Consider the following 17,500-nt stretch of genomic DNA (forward strand, 5'->3'; position numbering starts at 1 on the left):
GTGTCTATTCAGACCAGCAGGCTAATGTTCTATAGACCAGCAGGCTAATGTTCTATAGACCAGCAGGCTAATGTTCTATAGACCAGCAGGCTAATGGTCCTATAGACCAGCAGGCTAATGGTCCTACTAGACCAGCAGGCTAATGTTCCTATAGACCAGCAGGCTAATGTTCAGCTATGGACCAGCAGGCTGATGTTCTATAGACCAGCAGGCTAATGTTCTATAGACCTGAACAGGACTAATGTTCTATAGACCAGCAGGCTGATGGTCCTGATAGACCAGCAGGCTAATGTTCTATAGACCAGCAGGCTAATGGTCCTATAGACCAGCAGGCTGATGTTCCTATAGACCAGCAGGCTGATGGTCTGATAGACCAGCTGACTAATGTTCCTATAGACCAGCAGGCTAATGTTCTATAGACCAGCAGGCTAATGTTCTATAGACCAGCAGGCTAATGTTCCTAGACCAGCAGGCTAATGTTCTATTCAGACCAGCAGGCTAATGTTCTATAGACCAACAGGCTAATGTTCTATAGACCAGCAGGCTAATGGTCCTATAGACCAGCAGGCTGAATGGTCCTATTCCAGCAGGCTAATGTTCCTATAGACCAGCAGGCTAATGTTCCTATAGACCAACAGCTGACTAATGGTCCTATAGACCAGCAGGCTAATGTTCCTATAGACCAGCAGGCTGAATGTTCCTATAGAAACAGCAGGCTAATGTTCCTATAGACCAGCAGGCTAATGGTCTATAGACCAGCAGGCTAATGTTCTATTCAGACCAGCAGGCTAATGTTCCTATAGACCAGCAGGCTAATGTTCCTATAGACCAGCAGGCTAATGTTCCTATAGAAACAGCAGGCTAATGTTCTATTCAGAGCCTGAGCAGGCTAATGTTCCTATAGACCAGCAGGCTAATGTTCTATAGACCAACAGGCTAATGTTCTATTCAGCATAGATGGTCAGCAAACAGCTAATGGTCCTATAGACCAGGTCTAATGGTCCTATTCAGAGCCCAACAGCTGCTAATGTTATTCAGCAGCCTGATAGACCAGACTAGGCTAATGTTCCTATAGACCAACAGGCTGATGGTCTATAGACCAGCAGGCTAATGTTCTATAGACCAGCAGGCTAATGTTCTATTCAGCAGCCTGATGTTCTATAGACCAGCAGGCTAATGGTCTATAGACCAACAGGACTAGTGGTGTCTATTCAGAGTCTGATGGTCTGATGGTAGAAACAGGACTAATGTTCTATTCAGACCAGCAGGCTAATGTTCCTATAGACCAGCAGGCTAATGGTCCTATAGACCAACAGGCTAATGTTCCTATAGACCAACATTCACAGTGTCATCAAGGCAAAGGGTGGCTGCTTTGAAGAATATAACATTTAAAATCCATTTTGATGGTTACTACTTGATTCCATATGTTTTATTTAATAGTTTTGATGGCTACTATGCAGAAAATAGTAAAAAGAAAGAAAAACCCTTGAATGAGTAGGTCTGTCCAAATGTTTTACTGGTACTGTATTTAAAATGAAAACAGCTGACTAGTGTCTATAGCAGACAAAATAATAACAACTAGTAATAATCTATTCAAGCCTGATAGTAATAATAATAATAATGTCTATTCAATAGTAATAATAATAATAATAATAGTAATAATAATAATAATAATAATAATAATAGTAATAATAATAATATTAATAATAATACTAATAATAATAATAATAACAATAATAATAATAATAATAATAATAATAATAATAATATTAATAATAATAATATTAATAATAATAATAATAATAACAATAATAATAATAACAATAATAATAATAATAATACTAATAATAATAATAATAATAGTAATAATAACAATAATAATAATAGTAATAATAATACTACTAATAATAATAATAATAGTAATAATAACAATAATACAATAGTAATATAATAACTATAATAATTATAATATTATTATAATTATAATTACTGGTACTGTATTTAAAATGAAAATAAAAGTGAATAAGACAAAATAATAACAATAGTAATAATAATAATAATAATAGTAATAATAATAATAACAATAGTAATAATAATAATAATAATAATAGTAATAATAATAATAACAATAACAATAATAATAATCGTAATATTTATAACAATACAGCTGACTAGTGGTGTCTATTCAGCAGCCTGATGGTCTGGAGGTAGAAACAGCTGACTAGTGGTGTCTATTCAGCAGCCTGATGGTCTGGAGGTAGAAACAGCTGACTAGTGGTGTCTATTCAGCATCCTGATGGTCTGATGGTAGAAACAGCTGACTAGTGGTGTCTATTCAGCAGCCTGATGGTCTGATGGTAGAAACAGCTGACTAGTGGTGTCTATTCAGCAGTCTGATGGTAGAAACAGCTGACTAGTGGTGTCTATTCAGCAGCCTGATGGTCTGATGGTAGAAACAGCTGACTAGTGGTGTCTATTCAGCAGCCTGATGGTAGAAACAGCTGACTAGTGGTGTCTATTCAGCAGCCTGATGGTCTGATGGTAGAAACAGCTGACTAGTGGTGTCTATTCAGCAGCCTGATGGTATAAACAGCTGACTAGTGGTGTCTATTCAGCAGTCTGATGGTAGAAACAGCTGACTAGTGGTGTCTATTCAGCAGTCTGATGGTAGAAACAGCTGACTAGTGGTGTCTATTCAACAGCCTGATGGTAGAAACAGCTGACTAGTGGTGTCTATTCAGCAGCCTGATGGTCTGGGGGTAGAAACAGCTGACTAGTGGTGTCTATTCAGCAGTCTGATGGTAGAAACAGCTGACTAGTGGTGTCTATTCAGCAGCCTGATGGTCTGGGGGTAGAAACAGCTGACTAGTGGTGTCTATTCAGCAGTCTGATGGTAGAAACAGCTGACTAGTGGTGTCTATTCAGCAGCCTGATGGTCTGATGGTAGAAACAGCTGACTAGTGGTGTCTATTCAGCAGCCTGATGGTAGAAACAGCTGACTAGTGGTGTCTATTCAGCAGCCAGATGGTCTGGGGGTAGAAACAGCTGACTAGTGGTGTCTATTCAGCAGTCTGGAGGTAGAAACAGCTGACTAGTGGTGTCTATTCAGCAGTCTGATGGGGTAGAAACAGCTGACTAGTGGTGTCTATTCAGCAGTCTGGAGGTAGAAACAGCTGACTAGTGGTGTCTATTCAGCAGCCTGATGGTCTGGGGGTAGAAACAGCTGACTAGTGGTGTCTATTCAGCAGTCTGATGGTAGAAACAGCTGACTAGTGGTGTCTATTCAGCAGTCTGATGGTCTGATGGTAGAAACAGCTGACTAGTGGTGTCTATTCAGCAGCCTGATGGTAGAAACAGCTGACTAGTGGTGTCTATTCAGCAGTCTGATGGTAGAAACAGCTGACTAGTGGTGTCTATTCAGCAGCCTGATGGTAGAAACAGCTGACTAGTGGTGTCTATTCAGCAGTCTGATGGTAGAAACAGCTGACTAGTGGTGTCTATTCAACAGTCTGATGGTAGAAACAGCTGACTAGTGGTGTCTATTCAACAGCCTGATGGTCTGATGGTAGAAACAGCTGACTAGTGGTGTCTATTCAGCAGCCTGATGTTAGAAACATTTACATTTACATTTAAGTCATTTAGCAGGTACTGCTCTTATCCAGAGCGACTTACAAATTGGTGCATACACCTTATGACAACCAGTGGAACAGCCACTTGCATCTAAATCTTGTTGGGGCTGGCTGAGAAGGTGGCTGAGGGTTACCAGGTGGCTGGGGTACTTAGCTGGTCTATTCAGCAGTCTGATGGTAGAAACAGCTGACTAGTGGTGTCTGGGGTGGCTGGGGTCCCCGGTGGCTGGGGTTCCCAGGTGGCTGGGGTTCTCAGCTGGCTGGGGTTCTCAGCTGGCTGGGGTTCCCAGGTGGCTGGGGTTCCCAGCTGGCTGAGGTCCCCCGGTGGCTGGGGTTCCCAGGTGGCTGGGGTTCTCAGCTGGCTGGGGTTCCCAGGTGGCTGGGGTTCCCAGGTGGCTGGGGTTCCCAGCTGGCTGAGGTCCCCCGGTGGCTGGGGTTCCCAGGTGGCTGGGTCCCCCGGTGGCTGGGGTTCCCAGGTGGCTTGGGTCACCCGTTGGCTGGGGTTCCCAAGGGGGCTGGGGTCCCCCGGCTCTCGATGGTGGTCCTGTAGAACACTGTGATGGCCCTCTGTGACAAGCCGCATTTCTTCAGCATCCCGGTCTCAGGCTCCACCCTCTCAGGGCTGGGCGTTTCAGGCTCCACCCTCTCAGGGCTGGGCATCTCAGGCTCCACCCTCTCAGGGCTGCGCGTCTCAGGCTCCACCCTCTCAGGGCTGGGCGTCTCAGGCTCCACCCTCTCAGGGCAGGGCGTCTCAGGCTCCACCCTCTCAGGGCCGGGCGTCTCAGGCTCCACCCTCTCAGGGCTGCGCGTCTCAGGCTCCACCCTCTCAGGGCTGGGCATCTCAGGCTCCACCCTCTCAGGACTGGGCGTCTCAGGCTCCGCCCGCTCAGGGCTGGGCGTCTCAGGCCAGAGTGTCAGATTTTAGAAAGACTTTACGACGAAAGCAAACCATGCGATTATCTGAGGACCCAGCACCAACACATGAAAATCATATTGCAACCCACCAGGCGCGACACAAAAGTCAGAAATAAGGATATAATTCATGCCTTTACCTTTGAAGGTCTTCTTCTGTTGGCACTCCAATACATAACATCACAAATGGTCCTTTTGATCGATCAATTCTGTCATTATATCCCCAAAATGTCAATTTATTTTGCGTGTTTTATTCAGAAAAACACCGGTTCCAACTCGCCCAACATGACGACAAAATATCTAATGAGTTACCTGTAAACTCGGTCCAAACATTTTCCTAATCCAACTTTAGGTATTTTTTAAGGCGAATAATCGATAACATTTAAGTCGAGTTCAATAGCGGATAAAAACAATGTGGAGCTTTCAGGGCGCGCGCCCCAACCACAACAAGACACTGTCCACACAGAATGAAAATGGCTACTTTCTTCATTTCTCAAAGGAAAAACATCAACCAATTGCATCCAGTGGATTTGGCAAAACCCTGGAACTGCAGGCAAGATCCACATAGAAAACCCATTGAAAACACTGTCACATCAAAAAAAAAAAAAAAAATCCTGGATAGTTTGTCCTCGGGGTTATTGCCTGCCAAATAGGTTCTGTTATACTCACAGACATAATTGTAACAGTTTTAGAAACGTTAGAGTGTTTCCTATCCAAATCTACCAATTATATGCTTATCCTCGATTCTGGGACTGAGTAGCAGGCAGTTTACTTTGGGTACGCTTTTCATCCGGACGTGAAATACCGCCCCCTGGCCCGAGGAGGTTTTAATTGTAAGCTGTTCGTGTCTTAAAATAAATCTAAACCCTTTACAATGAAGATCTGTGAAGTTATTTGGATTTTTTTACCAACGATCTTTGAAAGACAGGGTTCTGAAAAAGGGACGTTTATTTTTTTTGCAGGTAACAAATTAATGTTGACGCTTTTGATTATCGCGTGATCTCAACATAACCACTTTTGTAAATATGGTGATCGTGAGATAAGTCGTGACATCAGCAAACCAACAGTGGTCTGAAATTAAACAACTTAATTCAAATTAAATTAAATTAAACACAAACTACTGACATAGGGTGACAACTAGAAACACACAGTGGAAAAGTATTTTCCTGATTTCTGATTTTTTTGCACACTTTCAGATCATCAAACACATGTAAATATTACCCAAGTGAACACAAAATGAAGTCATTTTATTTAATAAGGGAAAAAGCTATCCGAACCATCATGGCCCCATGTGACAAAGTAATTCATTTGTTAAATCATGAATTTACTGTGGTTAATAAACATTTTTGGAAAGCTGAGTTCAATTTCACTAGCCACACCCAGACCTGATTACACCCAGACCTGATTACACCCAGACCTGATTACACCCAGACCTGATTACACCCAGACCTGATTACACCCAGACCTGATTACACCCAGACCTGATTACTGCCAGGCCTGATTACTGCCAGACCTGATTACTGCCAGACCTGATTACTGCCAGGCCTGATTACTGCCAGGCCTGATTACTGACAGACCTGATTACTGCCAGACCTGATTACTGCCAGACCTGATTACTGCCAGGCCTGATTACTGCCAGGCCTGATTACTGCCAGACCTGATTACTGCCAGACCTGATTACTGCCAGGCCTGATGACTGCCAGGCCTGATTACTGCCAGGCCTGATTACTGACAGACCTGATTACTGACAAACCTGATTACTGCCAGGCCTGATTACTGCCAGGCCTTATTACTGCCAGACCTGATTACTGCCAGGCCTTATTACTGAAAGACCTGATTACTGACAGATCTGATTACACCCAGGACTGATTACACCCAGGCCTGATTACTGACAGACCTTATTACTGCCAGACCTGATGACTGCCAGACCTGTTGAATCAAGAAATCACTTAAAGAGAACCTGTCTGACAAAGTGAAGTAGGCCAAAAAAGTAACACAGCATTTCAGATAAAGAACATCATACTAACAGTCCAATATGGTGGTGGTGTGATGGTCTGGGGCTGCTTTGCTGCTTCAGGACCTGGACGACTTGCTGTGATTGGTGGAATCATGTCCAGCCATCAGTTCATGACCTCAAGCTGAAGCGTGAGTTCTGCTCTCTACCAAGAAACTCTGAAGGAGAATGTCCGGCCATCAGTTCATGACCTCAAGCTGAAGCGTGAGTTCTGCTCTCTACCAAGAAACTCTGAAGGAGAATGTCCGGCCATCAGTTCATGACCTCAAGCTGAAGCGTGAGTTCTGCTCTCTACCAAGAAACTCTGAAGGAGAATGTCCGGCCATCAGTTCATGACCTCAAGCTGAAGCGTGAGTTCTGCTCTCTACCAAGAAACTCTGAAGGAGAATGTCCGGCCATCAGTTCATGACCTCAAGCTGAAGCGTGAGTTCTGCTCTCTACCAAGAAACCCTGAAGGAGAATGTCCAGCCATCAGTTCATGACCTCAAGCTGAAACGCACTTGGGTTCTGCAGCAGGACAAGATCCAAAACACACCAGCAAGTCCCCCTCTGAATGGTTAAAAAAAAGAAGGTTTTGGAGTGGCCTAGTCAAAGTCCAGACTTGAATCCGATTGAGATGGCGTGACCTTAAAAAGACTGTTCATGCTCGAAAACCCTCCAATGTGGCTGAATTAAAACAATTCTGCAAAGAAGAGTGGGCCAAAATTCCTCCACAGCGATGTGAAAGACGCAGTGCCAGTTATCACAAACGCTGGATTGCAGTTGTTGCTGCTGAGGGTGGCACAACCAGTTATTAGGTTTAGGTGGTTTACTACTTTGTCACATTGGGCCATGATGGTTCAGATAGCTTTTTTCCTTTAATAAATAAAATCATCACTTAAAAACTGGATTTAGTGTTTTCTTGGGTTATCTTTGTGTAATATTTAAATTTGTTTGATGATCTGAAACATTTAAGTTGACAAAAGTGCAAAAAAAAAAATCAGAAATCAGGAAGGGGGCAAATACTTTTCCACAGCGCTGTACGTCTCAACAACCTGTTCACCTTTTGGTATCAGTTGTGTGTGAGTCTCCTACCCGTAGCCAGGGGAAGATGTCAACAAGCCCCCCTCTAGCGATGGTCTGGACGATACCGTCGTTGTATTCCATCACAGTGGTCAGCTCAGGGTCACCAGGTTGGTAGGTGGAGCTGAACACCAGGGTACACACCTAAAGGTCAAGGATCAAAGGTCAGACATGTTTATTCATATGGTGGTGATATACTTAGACTTTTAATATCCAGCAGGTCAGAAGACCTCTGTTACAAGGGAGACCTGGCCAAGAGGGAGACCTGGCCAAGAGAAAGACCTAGCCAAGAGGGAGAACTAGCCAAGAGGGAGACCTGGCCAAGAGGGAGACCTGGCCAAGAGGGAGACCTGGCCAAGAGGGAGACCTGGCCAAGAGGGAGACCTGGTCAAGAAAAATACCTGGCCAAGAGGAAAACCTGGGCAAAAAAAATACCTGGCCAAGAGGGAGACCTGGCCATGAAGGGGGGCCATGGCCAAGAGAAAGACCTGACCAAGAGGGAGACCTGGCCAAGAGAAAGTCCTGGCCAAGAGGGAGACCTGGCCAAGAGGGAGACCGGGATAAGAGGGAGACCTGGCCAAGAGAGAGACCTAGCCAAGAGGGAGACCGGGATAAGAGGGAGACCTGGCCAATGTGAAAGACCACGCCAAGAGGGAGACCTGGCCAAAAGGGAGACCTGGCCAAGAGAAAAACCTGGCCAAGAAAAAAGACCTGGCCAAGAGGGAGACCTGGCCAAGAGGGAGACCTGGCCAAGAGGGAGACCTGGCTAAGAGGGAGTCCTGACTAAAAGAGACCTGACTAAGAGAGACCTGGCCAAGAGGGATACCGGGCCAAGAGAAAGACCTGGACAAGAGGGGGAGACCGGGATAAGAGGAGACCTGGCCAAGAGGAGACCAAGAAGAGGAGACCTGGCCAAGAGGGATGACCTGGCCAAGAAAAAGACCTGGCCAAGAGGGAGACCTGGCCAAGAGGGAGACCTGGTCAAGAAAAAATACCTGGCCAAAAGGGAGAGCTGGTCAAGAGGGACACCTGGCCAAGTGGGAGACCTGGCCAAGAGGGAGACTGGGATAAGAGGGAGACTTGGCCAAGAGGGAGACCTAGCCAAGAGGGAGACCTGGATGAGAGGGAGACCTGGCCAAGAGGGAGACCTGGATAAGAAGGAGACCTGGATAAGAGGGAGACCAGGATAAGAGGGAGACCTGGCCAAGAGGGAGACCTGGCCAAGAGGGAGACCTGGATGAGAGGGAGACCTAGCCAAGAGGAGACCTAGCCAAGAGGGAGACCTGGCCAAGGGGAGACCTGGCCAAGAGGAGACCTGAATAAGAGGGAGACCGGGATAAGAGGGAGACTTGGCCAAGAGGGAGACCTAGCCAAGAGGAGACCTGGATGAGAGGAGACCTGGATAAGAGGGAGACCAGGATAAGAGGGAGACCTGGCCACGAGGGAGACCTGTCCAGGGGCAGACCTGTCCAAGAGGGAAACCTAGCCAAGAGGGAGACCTGGCCAAGAGGAGACCTGGCCAAGAGGGAGACCTGGCCAAGAGGGAGACCTTGCCAAGAGGGAGACCTGGCCAAAAGGGAGAGCTGGCCAAGAGGGACACCTGGCCAAGTGGGAGACCTGGCCAAGAGGGAGACTGGGAAAGAGGGAGACTTGGCAAAGAGGCAGACCTGGACAAGAGGGAGACCTAGCCAAGAGGGAGACCTGGCCAAGAGGAGACCTGGCCAAGAGGGACACCTGAATAAGAGGGAGACCGGGATAAGAGGAGACTTGGCCAAGAGGAGACCTAGCCAAGAGGGAGACCTAGCCAAGAGGGAGACCTGGCCAAGAGGGAGACCTGGCCAAGAGGAGACCTGAATAAGAGGGAGACCGGGATAAGAGGAGACTTGGCCAAGAGGGAGACCTAGCCAAGAGGGAGACCTGGATGAGAGGAGACCTGAATAAGAGGGAGACCAGGATAAGAGGGAGACCTGGCCACGAGGGAGACCTGTCCAGGAGGCAGACCTGTCCAAGAGGAAACCTAGCCAAGAGGAGACCTGGCCAAGAGGGAGACCTGGCCAAGAGGAGACCTGGCCAAGAGAGAGACCTTGCCAAGAGGAGACCTGGCCAAGAGGGAGACCTGGCCAAGAGGAGAACTGAATAAGAGGGAGACCTGGATAAAGGGAGACCAGGCTAAGAGGGAGACCTGGCTAAGAGGAAGACCTGGCTAAGAGGGAGACCTGGCCAAGAGATAGACCTGATTAAGAGAGAGACTTGACTAAGAAGGAGACCTGGCCAAGAGGATACCGGGCCAAGAGAAAGACCTGGACAAGAGGGAGACCGGGATAAGAGGGAAACCTGGCCAAGAGGGAGACCGGGATAAGAGGAGACCTGGCCAAGAGAAAGACCTGGCCAAGAGACCTGGCCAAGAGGAGACCTGGCCAAGAAAAATACCTGGCCAAGAAAAAAGACCTGGCCAAGAGGGAGAGCTGGCCAAGAGGAGACCTGGTCAAGTGGTAGACTTGGCCAAGAGGGAGACCTGGATGAGAGGGAGACCTGGCCAAGAGGAGACCTGGATAAGAAGGAGACCTGGATAAGAGGAGACCAGGATAAGAGGGAGACCTGGCCACGAGGAGACCTGTCCAAGAGGCAGACCTGGCCAAGAGGGAGACCTAGCCAAGAGGAGACCTAGCCAAGAGGAAGACCTAGCCAAGAGGGAGACCTAGCCAAGAAGGAGACCTGGCCAAGAGGATACCGGGCCAAGAGAAAGACTTGGACAAGAGGGAGACCGGGATAAGAGGAGACCTGGCCAAGAGAAAGACCTGGCCAAGAGAGAGACCTGGCCAAGAGGGAGACCTGGCCAAGAAAATACCTGGCCAAGAAAAAAGACCTGGCCAAGAGGGAGAGCTGGCCAAGAGGGAGACCTGGTCAAGTGGTAGACTTGGCCAAGAGGGAGACCTGGATGAGAGGGAGACCTGGCCAAGAGGGAGACCTGGATGAGAGGGAGACCTGGATAAGAGGGAGACCAGGATAAGAGGAGACCTGGCCACGAGGGAGACCTGTCCAGGAGGCAGACCTGTCAAGAGGGAAACCTAGCCAAGAGGAGACCTGGCCAAGAGGAGACCTGGCCAAGAGGAGACCTGGCCAAGAGAGACCTTGCCAAGAGGGAGACCTGGCCAAAGGAGAGCTGGCCAAGAGGGACACCTGGCCAAGTGGGAGACCTGGCCAAGAGGGAGACTGGGAAAGAGGGAGACTTGGCAAAGAGGCAGACCTGGACAAGAGGGAGACCTAACCAAGAGGGAGACCTGGATGAGAGGGAGACCTGGCCAAGAGGGAGACCTGAATAAGAGGGAGACCGGGATACGAGGGAGACTTGGCCAAGAGGGAGACTTGGCCAAGAGGGAGACCTGGATGAGAGGGAGACCAGGATAAGAGGGAGACCTGGCCACGAGGGAGACCTGAATAAGAGGGAGACCGGGATACGAGGGAGACTTGGCCAAGAGGGAGACTTGGCCAAGAGGGAGACCTGGATGAGAGGGAGACCAGGATAAGAGGGAGACCTGGCCACGAGGGAGACCTGTCCAAGAGGCAGACCTGACCAAGAGGGAAACCTAGCCAAGAGGGAGACCTGGCCAAGAGGGAGACCTGGCCAAGAGGAGACCTGGCCAAGAGAGACCTTGCCAAGAGGGAGACCTGGCCAAGAGGGAGACCTGGCCAAGAGGAGAACTGAATAAGAGGAGACCTGGATAAAAGGGAGACCAGGCTAAGAGGAGACCTTGCCAAGAGGGAGACCTGGCCAAGAGGGAGACCTGGCCAAGAGGGAGACCTGAATAAGAGGGAGACCTGGCTAAGAAGGAGACCTGGCCAAGAGGGATACCGGGCCAAGAGAAAGACCTGGACAAGAGGGAGACCGGGATAAGAGGGAGACCTGGCCAAGAGGGAGACCGGGATAAGAGGGAGACCTGGCCAAGAGAAAGACCTGGCCAAGAGAGAGACCTGGCCAAGAAGGAGACCTGGCCAAGAAAAATACCTGGCCAAGAAAAAAGACCTGGCCAAGAGGGAGACTTAGCCAAGAGGGAGACCTGAATAAGAGGGAGACCTGGATGAGAGGGAGACCTGGCCAAGAGGGAGACCTGGCCAAGAGGGAGACCTGGATAAGAGGGAGACCAGGATAAGAGGGAGACCTGGCCACGAGGGAGACCTGTCCAAGAGGGAGACCTGGCCAAGAGGAGACCTAGCCAAGAGGGAGACCTAGCCAAGAGGCAGACCTGGCCAAGAGGGAGACCTTGCCAAGAGGGAGACCTGGCCAAGAGGGAGACGTGGCCAAGAGAAAGACCTGGACAAGAGGGAGACCGGGATAAGAGAAAGACCTGGCCAAGAGAGAGACCTGGCCAAGAAGGAGACCTGGCCAAGAAGGAGACCTGGCCAAGAAAAATACCTGGCCAAGAAAAGACCTGGCCAAGAGGGAGAGCTGGCCAAAGAGGGAGACCTGGTCAAGTGGTAGACTTGGCCAAGAGGGAGACCTGGATGAGAGGGAGACCTGGCCAAGAGGGAGACCTGGATAAGAAGGAGACCTGGATAAGAGGGAGACCAGGATAAGAGGAGACCTGGCCACGAGGGAGACCTGGCCAAGAGGCAGACCTGGCCAAGAGGGAGACCTAGCCAAGAGGGAGACCTAGCCAAGAGGAAGACCTGCCAAGAGGAGACCTAGCCAAGAAGGAGACCTGGCCAAGAGGGATACCTGGCCAAGAGAAAGACTTGGACAAGAGGGAGACCGGGATAAGAAGGAGACCCGGATAAGAGGAGACCTGGCCAAGAGGTAGACCTGGCCAAGATGGAGACCTGGCCAAGAGATAGGCCTGATTAAGAGGAGACCTGGCCAAGAGATAGACCTGACTAAGAGGGAGACCTGACTAGGAGGAGACCAGGCCAAGAGCTAGACCTGACTAAGAGATAGACCTGACTAAGAGAGAGACTTGACTAAGAAGGAGACCTGGCCAAGAGGGATACCGGGCCAAGAGAAAGACCTGGACAAGAGGGAGACCGGGATAAGAGGAGACTTAGCCAAGAGGGAGACCTGAATAAGAGGGAGACCTGGATAAGAGGGAGACCAGGCTAAGAGGGAGACTTAGCCAAGAGGGAGACCTGGCTAAGAGGAAGACCTGGATAAGAGGGAGACCTGGCTAAGAAATAGACCTGACTAAGAGAGAGACCTGACTAAGAAGGAGACCTGGCCAAGAGGGATACCGGGCCAGGAGAAAGACGTGGACAAGAGGGAGACCGGGATAAGAGGGAGACCCGTATAAGAGGGAGACCTGGCCAGAGGTAGACCTGGCCAAGAGGGAGACCTGGCCAAGAGGGAGACCTGGTCCAGAAAAAATACCTGGCCAAAAGGGAGAGCTGGCCAAGAGGGACACCTGGCCAAGTGGGAGACCTAGCCAAGAGGGAGACCTGGCCAAGAGGGAGACCTGGCCAAGAGGGAGACCTGAATAAGAGGGAGACCGGGATAAGAGGGAGACTTGGCCAAGAGGGAGACCTAGCCAAGAGGGAGACCTGGATGAGAGGGAGACCTGGCCAAGAGGGAGACCTGGATAAGAAGGAGACCTGGATAAGAGGGAGACCAGGATAAGAGGGAGACCTGGCCACGAGGGAGACCTGTCCAAGAGGCAGACCTGGCCAAGAGGGAAACCTAGCCAAGAGGGAGACCTGGCCAAGAGGGAGACCTAGCCAAGAGGCAGACCTGGCCAAGAGGGAGACCTTGCCAAGAGGGAGACCTGGCCAAGAGGGAGACCTGGCCAAGAGGGAGACCTGAATAAGAGGGAGACCTGGATAAAGGGAGACCAGGCTAAGAGGGAGACCTGGCTAAGAGGGAGACCTGGCTAAGAGGGAGACCTGGCCAAGAGGGAGACCTGGCCAAGAGATAGACCTGACTAAGAGAGAGACTTGACTAAGAAGGAGACCTGGCCAAGAGGGATACCGGGCCAAGAGAAAGACCTGGACAAGAGGGAGACCGGGATAAGAGGGAGACCTGGCCAAGAGGGAGACCGGGATAAGAGGGAGACCTGGCCAAGAGAAAAGACCTGGCCAAGAGGGAGACCTGGCCAAGAGGGAGACCTGGCCAAGAAAAATACCTGGCCAAGAAAAAATACCTGGCCAAGAGGGAGAGCTGGCCAAGAGGGAGACCTGGTCAAGTGGTAGACTTGGCCAAGAGGGAGACCTGGATGAGAGGGAGACCTGTCCAAGAGGCAGACCTTGCTAGGGGGGAGACCTAGCCAAGAGGGAGACCTGGCCAAGAGGGAGACCTAGCCAAGAGGGAGACCTGGCCAAGAGGGAGACCTGGCCAAGAGGGAGACCTGAATAAGAGGGAGACCTGGCCAAGAGGGAGACTTAGCCAAGAGGAGACCTGGCCAAGAGGGAGACCTGAATAAGAGGAGACCTGGATAAGAGGGAGACCAGGCTAAGAGGGAGACTTAGCCAAGAGGAAGACCTGGCTAAGAGGAAGACCTGGATAAGAGGAGACCTGAATAAGAGGGAGACCAGGATAAGAGGAGACTTAGCCAAGAGGGAGACCTGGCTAAGAAGAAGACCTGGCTAAGAGGGAGACCTGGCCAAGAGGGAGACCTGGCCAAGAAATAGACCTGACTAAGAGAGAGACCTGACTAAGAAGGAGACCTGGCCAAGAGGGATACCGGGCCAAGAGAAAGACCTGGACAAGAGGGAGACCGGGATAAGAAGGAGACCCGGATAAGAGGGAGAGCTGGCCAAGAGGGAGAGCTGGCCAAGATGGAGACCTGGCCAAGAGGGAGACCTGAATAAGAGGAAACCTGGATAAGAGGGAGACCAGGCTAAGAGGGAGACCTGGCCAATAGATAGGCCTGATTAAGAGGGAGACCTGGCCAAGAGATAGACCTGACTAAGAGGAGACCTGACTAGGAGGAGACCAGGCCAAGAGCTAGACCTGACTAAGAGAGAGACTTGACTAAGAGGAGACCTGGCCAAGAGGGATACCGGGCCAAGAGAAAGACCTGGACAAGAGGGAGACCTGGATAAGAGGAGACCTGGCCAAGAGGGAGACCTGGATAAGAGGGAGACCTGGCCAAGAGGGAGACCTGGCCAAGAGGGAGACCTGGCTAAGAGGGAGACCTGGCTAAGAGGGAGACCTGGCTAAGAGGGAGACCTGGCTAAGAGGGAGACCTGGCTAAGAGGGAGACCTGGCTAAGAGGGAGACCTGGCTAAGAGGGAGACCTGGCTAAGAGGGAGACCTGGCTAAGAGGGAGACCTGGCTAAGAGGGAGACCTGGCCAAGATTTAGACCTGACTAAGAGGGAGACCTGACTAAGAGGGAGACCTGGCCAAGATTTAGACCTGACTAAGAGGGAGACCTGACTAAGAGGGAGACCTGACTAAGAGGGAGACCTGGCCAAGAGGGAGACCAGGCCAAGAGCTAGACCTGACTAAGAGATAGACCTGACTAAGAGATAGACCTGACTAAGAGGGAGACCTGACTATGAGGGAGACCTGGCCAAGAGGGAGATCTGACTAAGAGGGAGACCTGGACAAGAGGGAGACCGGGATAAGAGGGAGACCTGGCCAAGAGGGAGACCGGGATAAGAGGGAGACCTGGCCAAGAAAAATACCTGGCAAAGAGGAGAGCTGGCCAAGAGGAGACCTGGTCAAGTGGTAGACTTGGCCAAGAGGAGACCTGGATGAGAGGGAGACCTGTCCAAGAGGCAGACCTTGCTAGGGGAGACCTAGCCAAGAGGAGACCTGGCCAAGAGGAGACCTAGCCAAGAGGGAGACCTGGCCAAGAGGAGACCTGAATAAGAGGGAGACCTGGATAAGAGGAAGACCTGGCCAAGAGGGAGACTTAGCCAAGAGGAGACCTGGCCAAGAGGGAGACCTGAATAAGAGGAGACCTGGATAAGAGGAGACCAGGCTAAGAGGAGAGACTTAGCCAAGAGGAAGACCTGGATAAGAGGGAGACCTGAATAAGAGGGAGACCAGGATAAGAGGAGACTTAGCCAAGAGGAGACCTGGCTAAGAGGAAGACCTGGATAAGAGGGAGACCTGGCCAAGAGGAGACCTGGCCAAGAAATTGACCTGACTAAGAGAGAGACCTGACTAAGAAGGAGACCTGGCCAAGAGGGATACCGGGCCAAGAGAAAGACCTGGACAAGAGGGAGACCGGGATAAGAAGGAGACCCGGATAAGAGGGAGAGCTGGCCAAGAGGGAGAGCTGGCCAAGATGGAGACCTGGCCAAGAGGGAGACCTGGCTAAGAGGGAGACCTGGATAAGAGGGAGACCAGGCTAAGAGGAAGACCTGGCCAATAGATAGGCCTGATTAAGAGGGAGACCTGGCCAAGAGATAGACCTGACTAAGAGGGAGACCTGACTAGGAGGGAGACCAGGCCAAGAGCTAGACCTGACTAAGAGATAGACCTGACTAAGAGAGAGACTTGACTAAGAAGGAGACCTGGCCAAGAGGGATACCGGGCCAAGAGAAAGACCTGGACAAGAGGGAGACCGGATAAGAGGGAGACCTGGCCAAGAGGGAGACCGGGATAAGAGGGAGACCTGGCCAAGAGAAAGACCTGGACAAGAGGGGGACCGGGATAAGAAGGAGACCCGGATAAGAGGGAGACCTGGCCAAGAGGGAGACCTGGCCAAGATGTAGACCTGGCCAAGAGGGAGACCTGAATAAGAGGAGACCAGGCTAAGAGGGAGACCAGGCTAAGAGGAGACCTGGCTAAGAGGAGTCCTGGCTAAGAGGGAGACCTGGCCAAGATTTAGACCTGACTAAGAGGAGACCTGACTAAGAGGGAGACCTGGCCAAGAGATAGGCCTGATTAAGAGGAGACCTGGCCAAGAGATAGACCTGACTAAGAGGAGACCTGACTAGGAGGAGACCAGGCCAAGAGCTAGACCTGACTAAGAGATAGACCTGACTAAGAGATAGACCTGACTAAGAGGAGACCTGACTAAGAGGGAGACCTGACTAAGAGGGAGACCTGGCTAAGAGGCAGACCTGACTAAGAGGGAGACCTGGCCAAGATTTAGACCTGGCTAAGAGGGAGACCTGACTAAGAGGGAGACCTGGCCAAGAGGGAGACCTGGCTAAGAGGGAGACCTGGCCAAGAGGGAGACCTGGCCAAGAGGGAGACCTGGCCAAGAGGGAGACCTGGCCAAGAGGGAGACCTGGCCAAGAGGGAGACCTGGCCAAGAGGGAGACCTGGCCAAGAGGGAGACCTGGCCAAGAGGGAGACCTGGCTAAGAGGGGCAGCTAAAAACCCACTACAGTGCTTACATCCAACACATAGATATCAATAACAATAAGTACCACATTGGTGACAGCTCTCATCAGAGGAGGATCAGGGTCAATAGCCTTCCCCCTGCTGGCCTGGAGGTCACAGCACAGCGCCTCCACTGCCTCTAGTACTGGACACACACACACACACACACACACACACACACACAGAAATGTAGAAGACAAACAGATACAGTATTTGAACACACACACATGCGTGCATACACACACACACCTTGGCCTCACCGATGCTCTGTAGTTTGGTGGTCCCCTCTCCGAACAGGGTAAAGGAGTTGTGTACTAGCCTGCGGTGGTTCTTCCAAAGAGGAGAGTAGTCAGAGAACGCTATGTCCTTCCCCCCCCGGGTCAACAACTCTGTAGTCAACTGGGGAGGAGAGAGAGGAGAGGAGATTAGAGGAGAGGAGAGGAGAGGGAGAGGAGAGGAGAGGAGAGGAGAGGAGAGGAGAGAGAGGAGAGGAGAGGGAGAGGAGAGGAGAGGAGACAGAGAATGCTATGTCCTTCCCCCGGGTCAACAACTCTGTAGTCAACTGGGGAGGAGAGAGAGGAGGGAGAGGAGAGGAGAGGAGAGGAGAGGAGAGGAGA

At 50.6% G+C, this 17,500-nt stretch overlaps 1 protein-coding gene across 1 annotated transcript in view; it reads right to left on the reverse strand.

Annotated features, from left to right (window-relative positions):
- Positions 1 to 17,500, reverse strand: part of LOC127906903 (steroid 17-alpha-hydroxylase/17,20 lyase) — an 85,078-nt gene that overhangs the window by 63,556 nt on the left and 4,022 nt on the right. The window contains exons 3-5 of the mRNA XM_052460704.1: positions 17,144 to 17,282; positions 16,931 to 17,028; positions 7,630 to 7,761 (exon numbers count right to left, since the gene is read on the reverse strand). Coding sequence (XP_052316664.1) covers positions 7,630 to 7,761; positions 16,931 to 17,028; positions 17,144 to 17,282 — 369 coding nt within the window. The remainder of the gene's footprint in view (positions 1 to 7,629; positions 7,762 to 16,930; positions 17,029 to 17,143; positions 17,283 to 17,500) is intronic.

Source organism: Oncorhynchus keta, chromosome 13, assembly GCF_023373465.1.
Source record: "Oncorhynchus keta strain PuntledgeMale-10-30-2019 chromosome 13, Oket_V2, whole genome shotgun sequence".
NCBI lineage: Eukaryota > Metazoa > Chordata > Actinopteri > Salmoniformes > Salmonidae > Oncorhynchus > Oncorhynchus keta.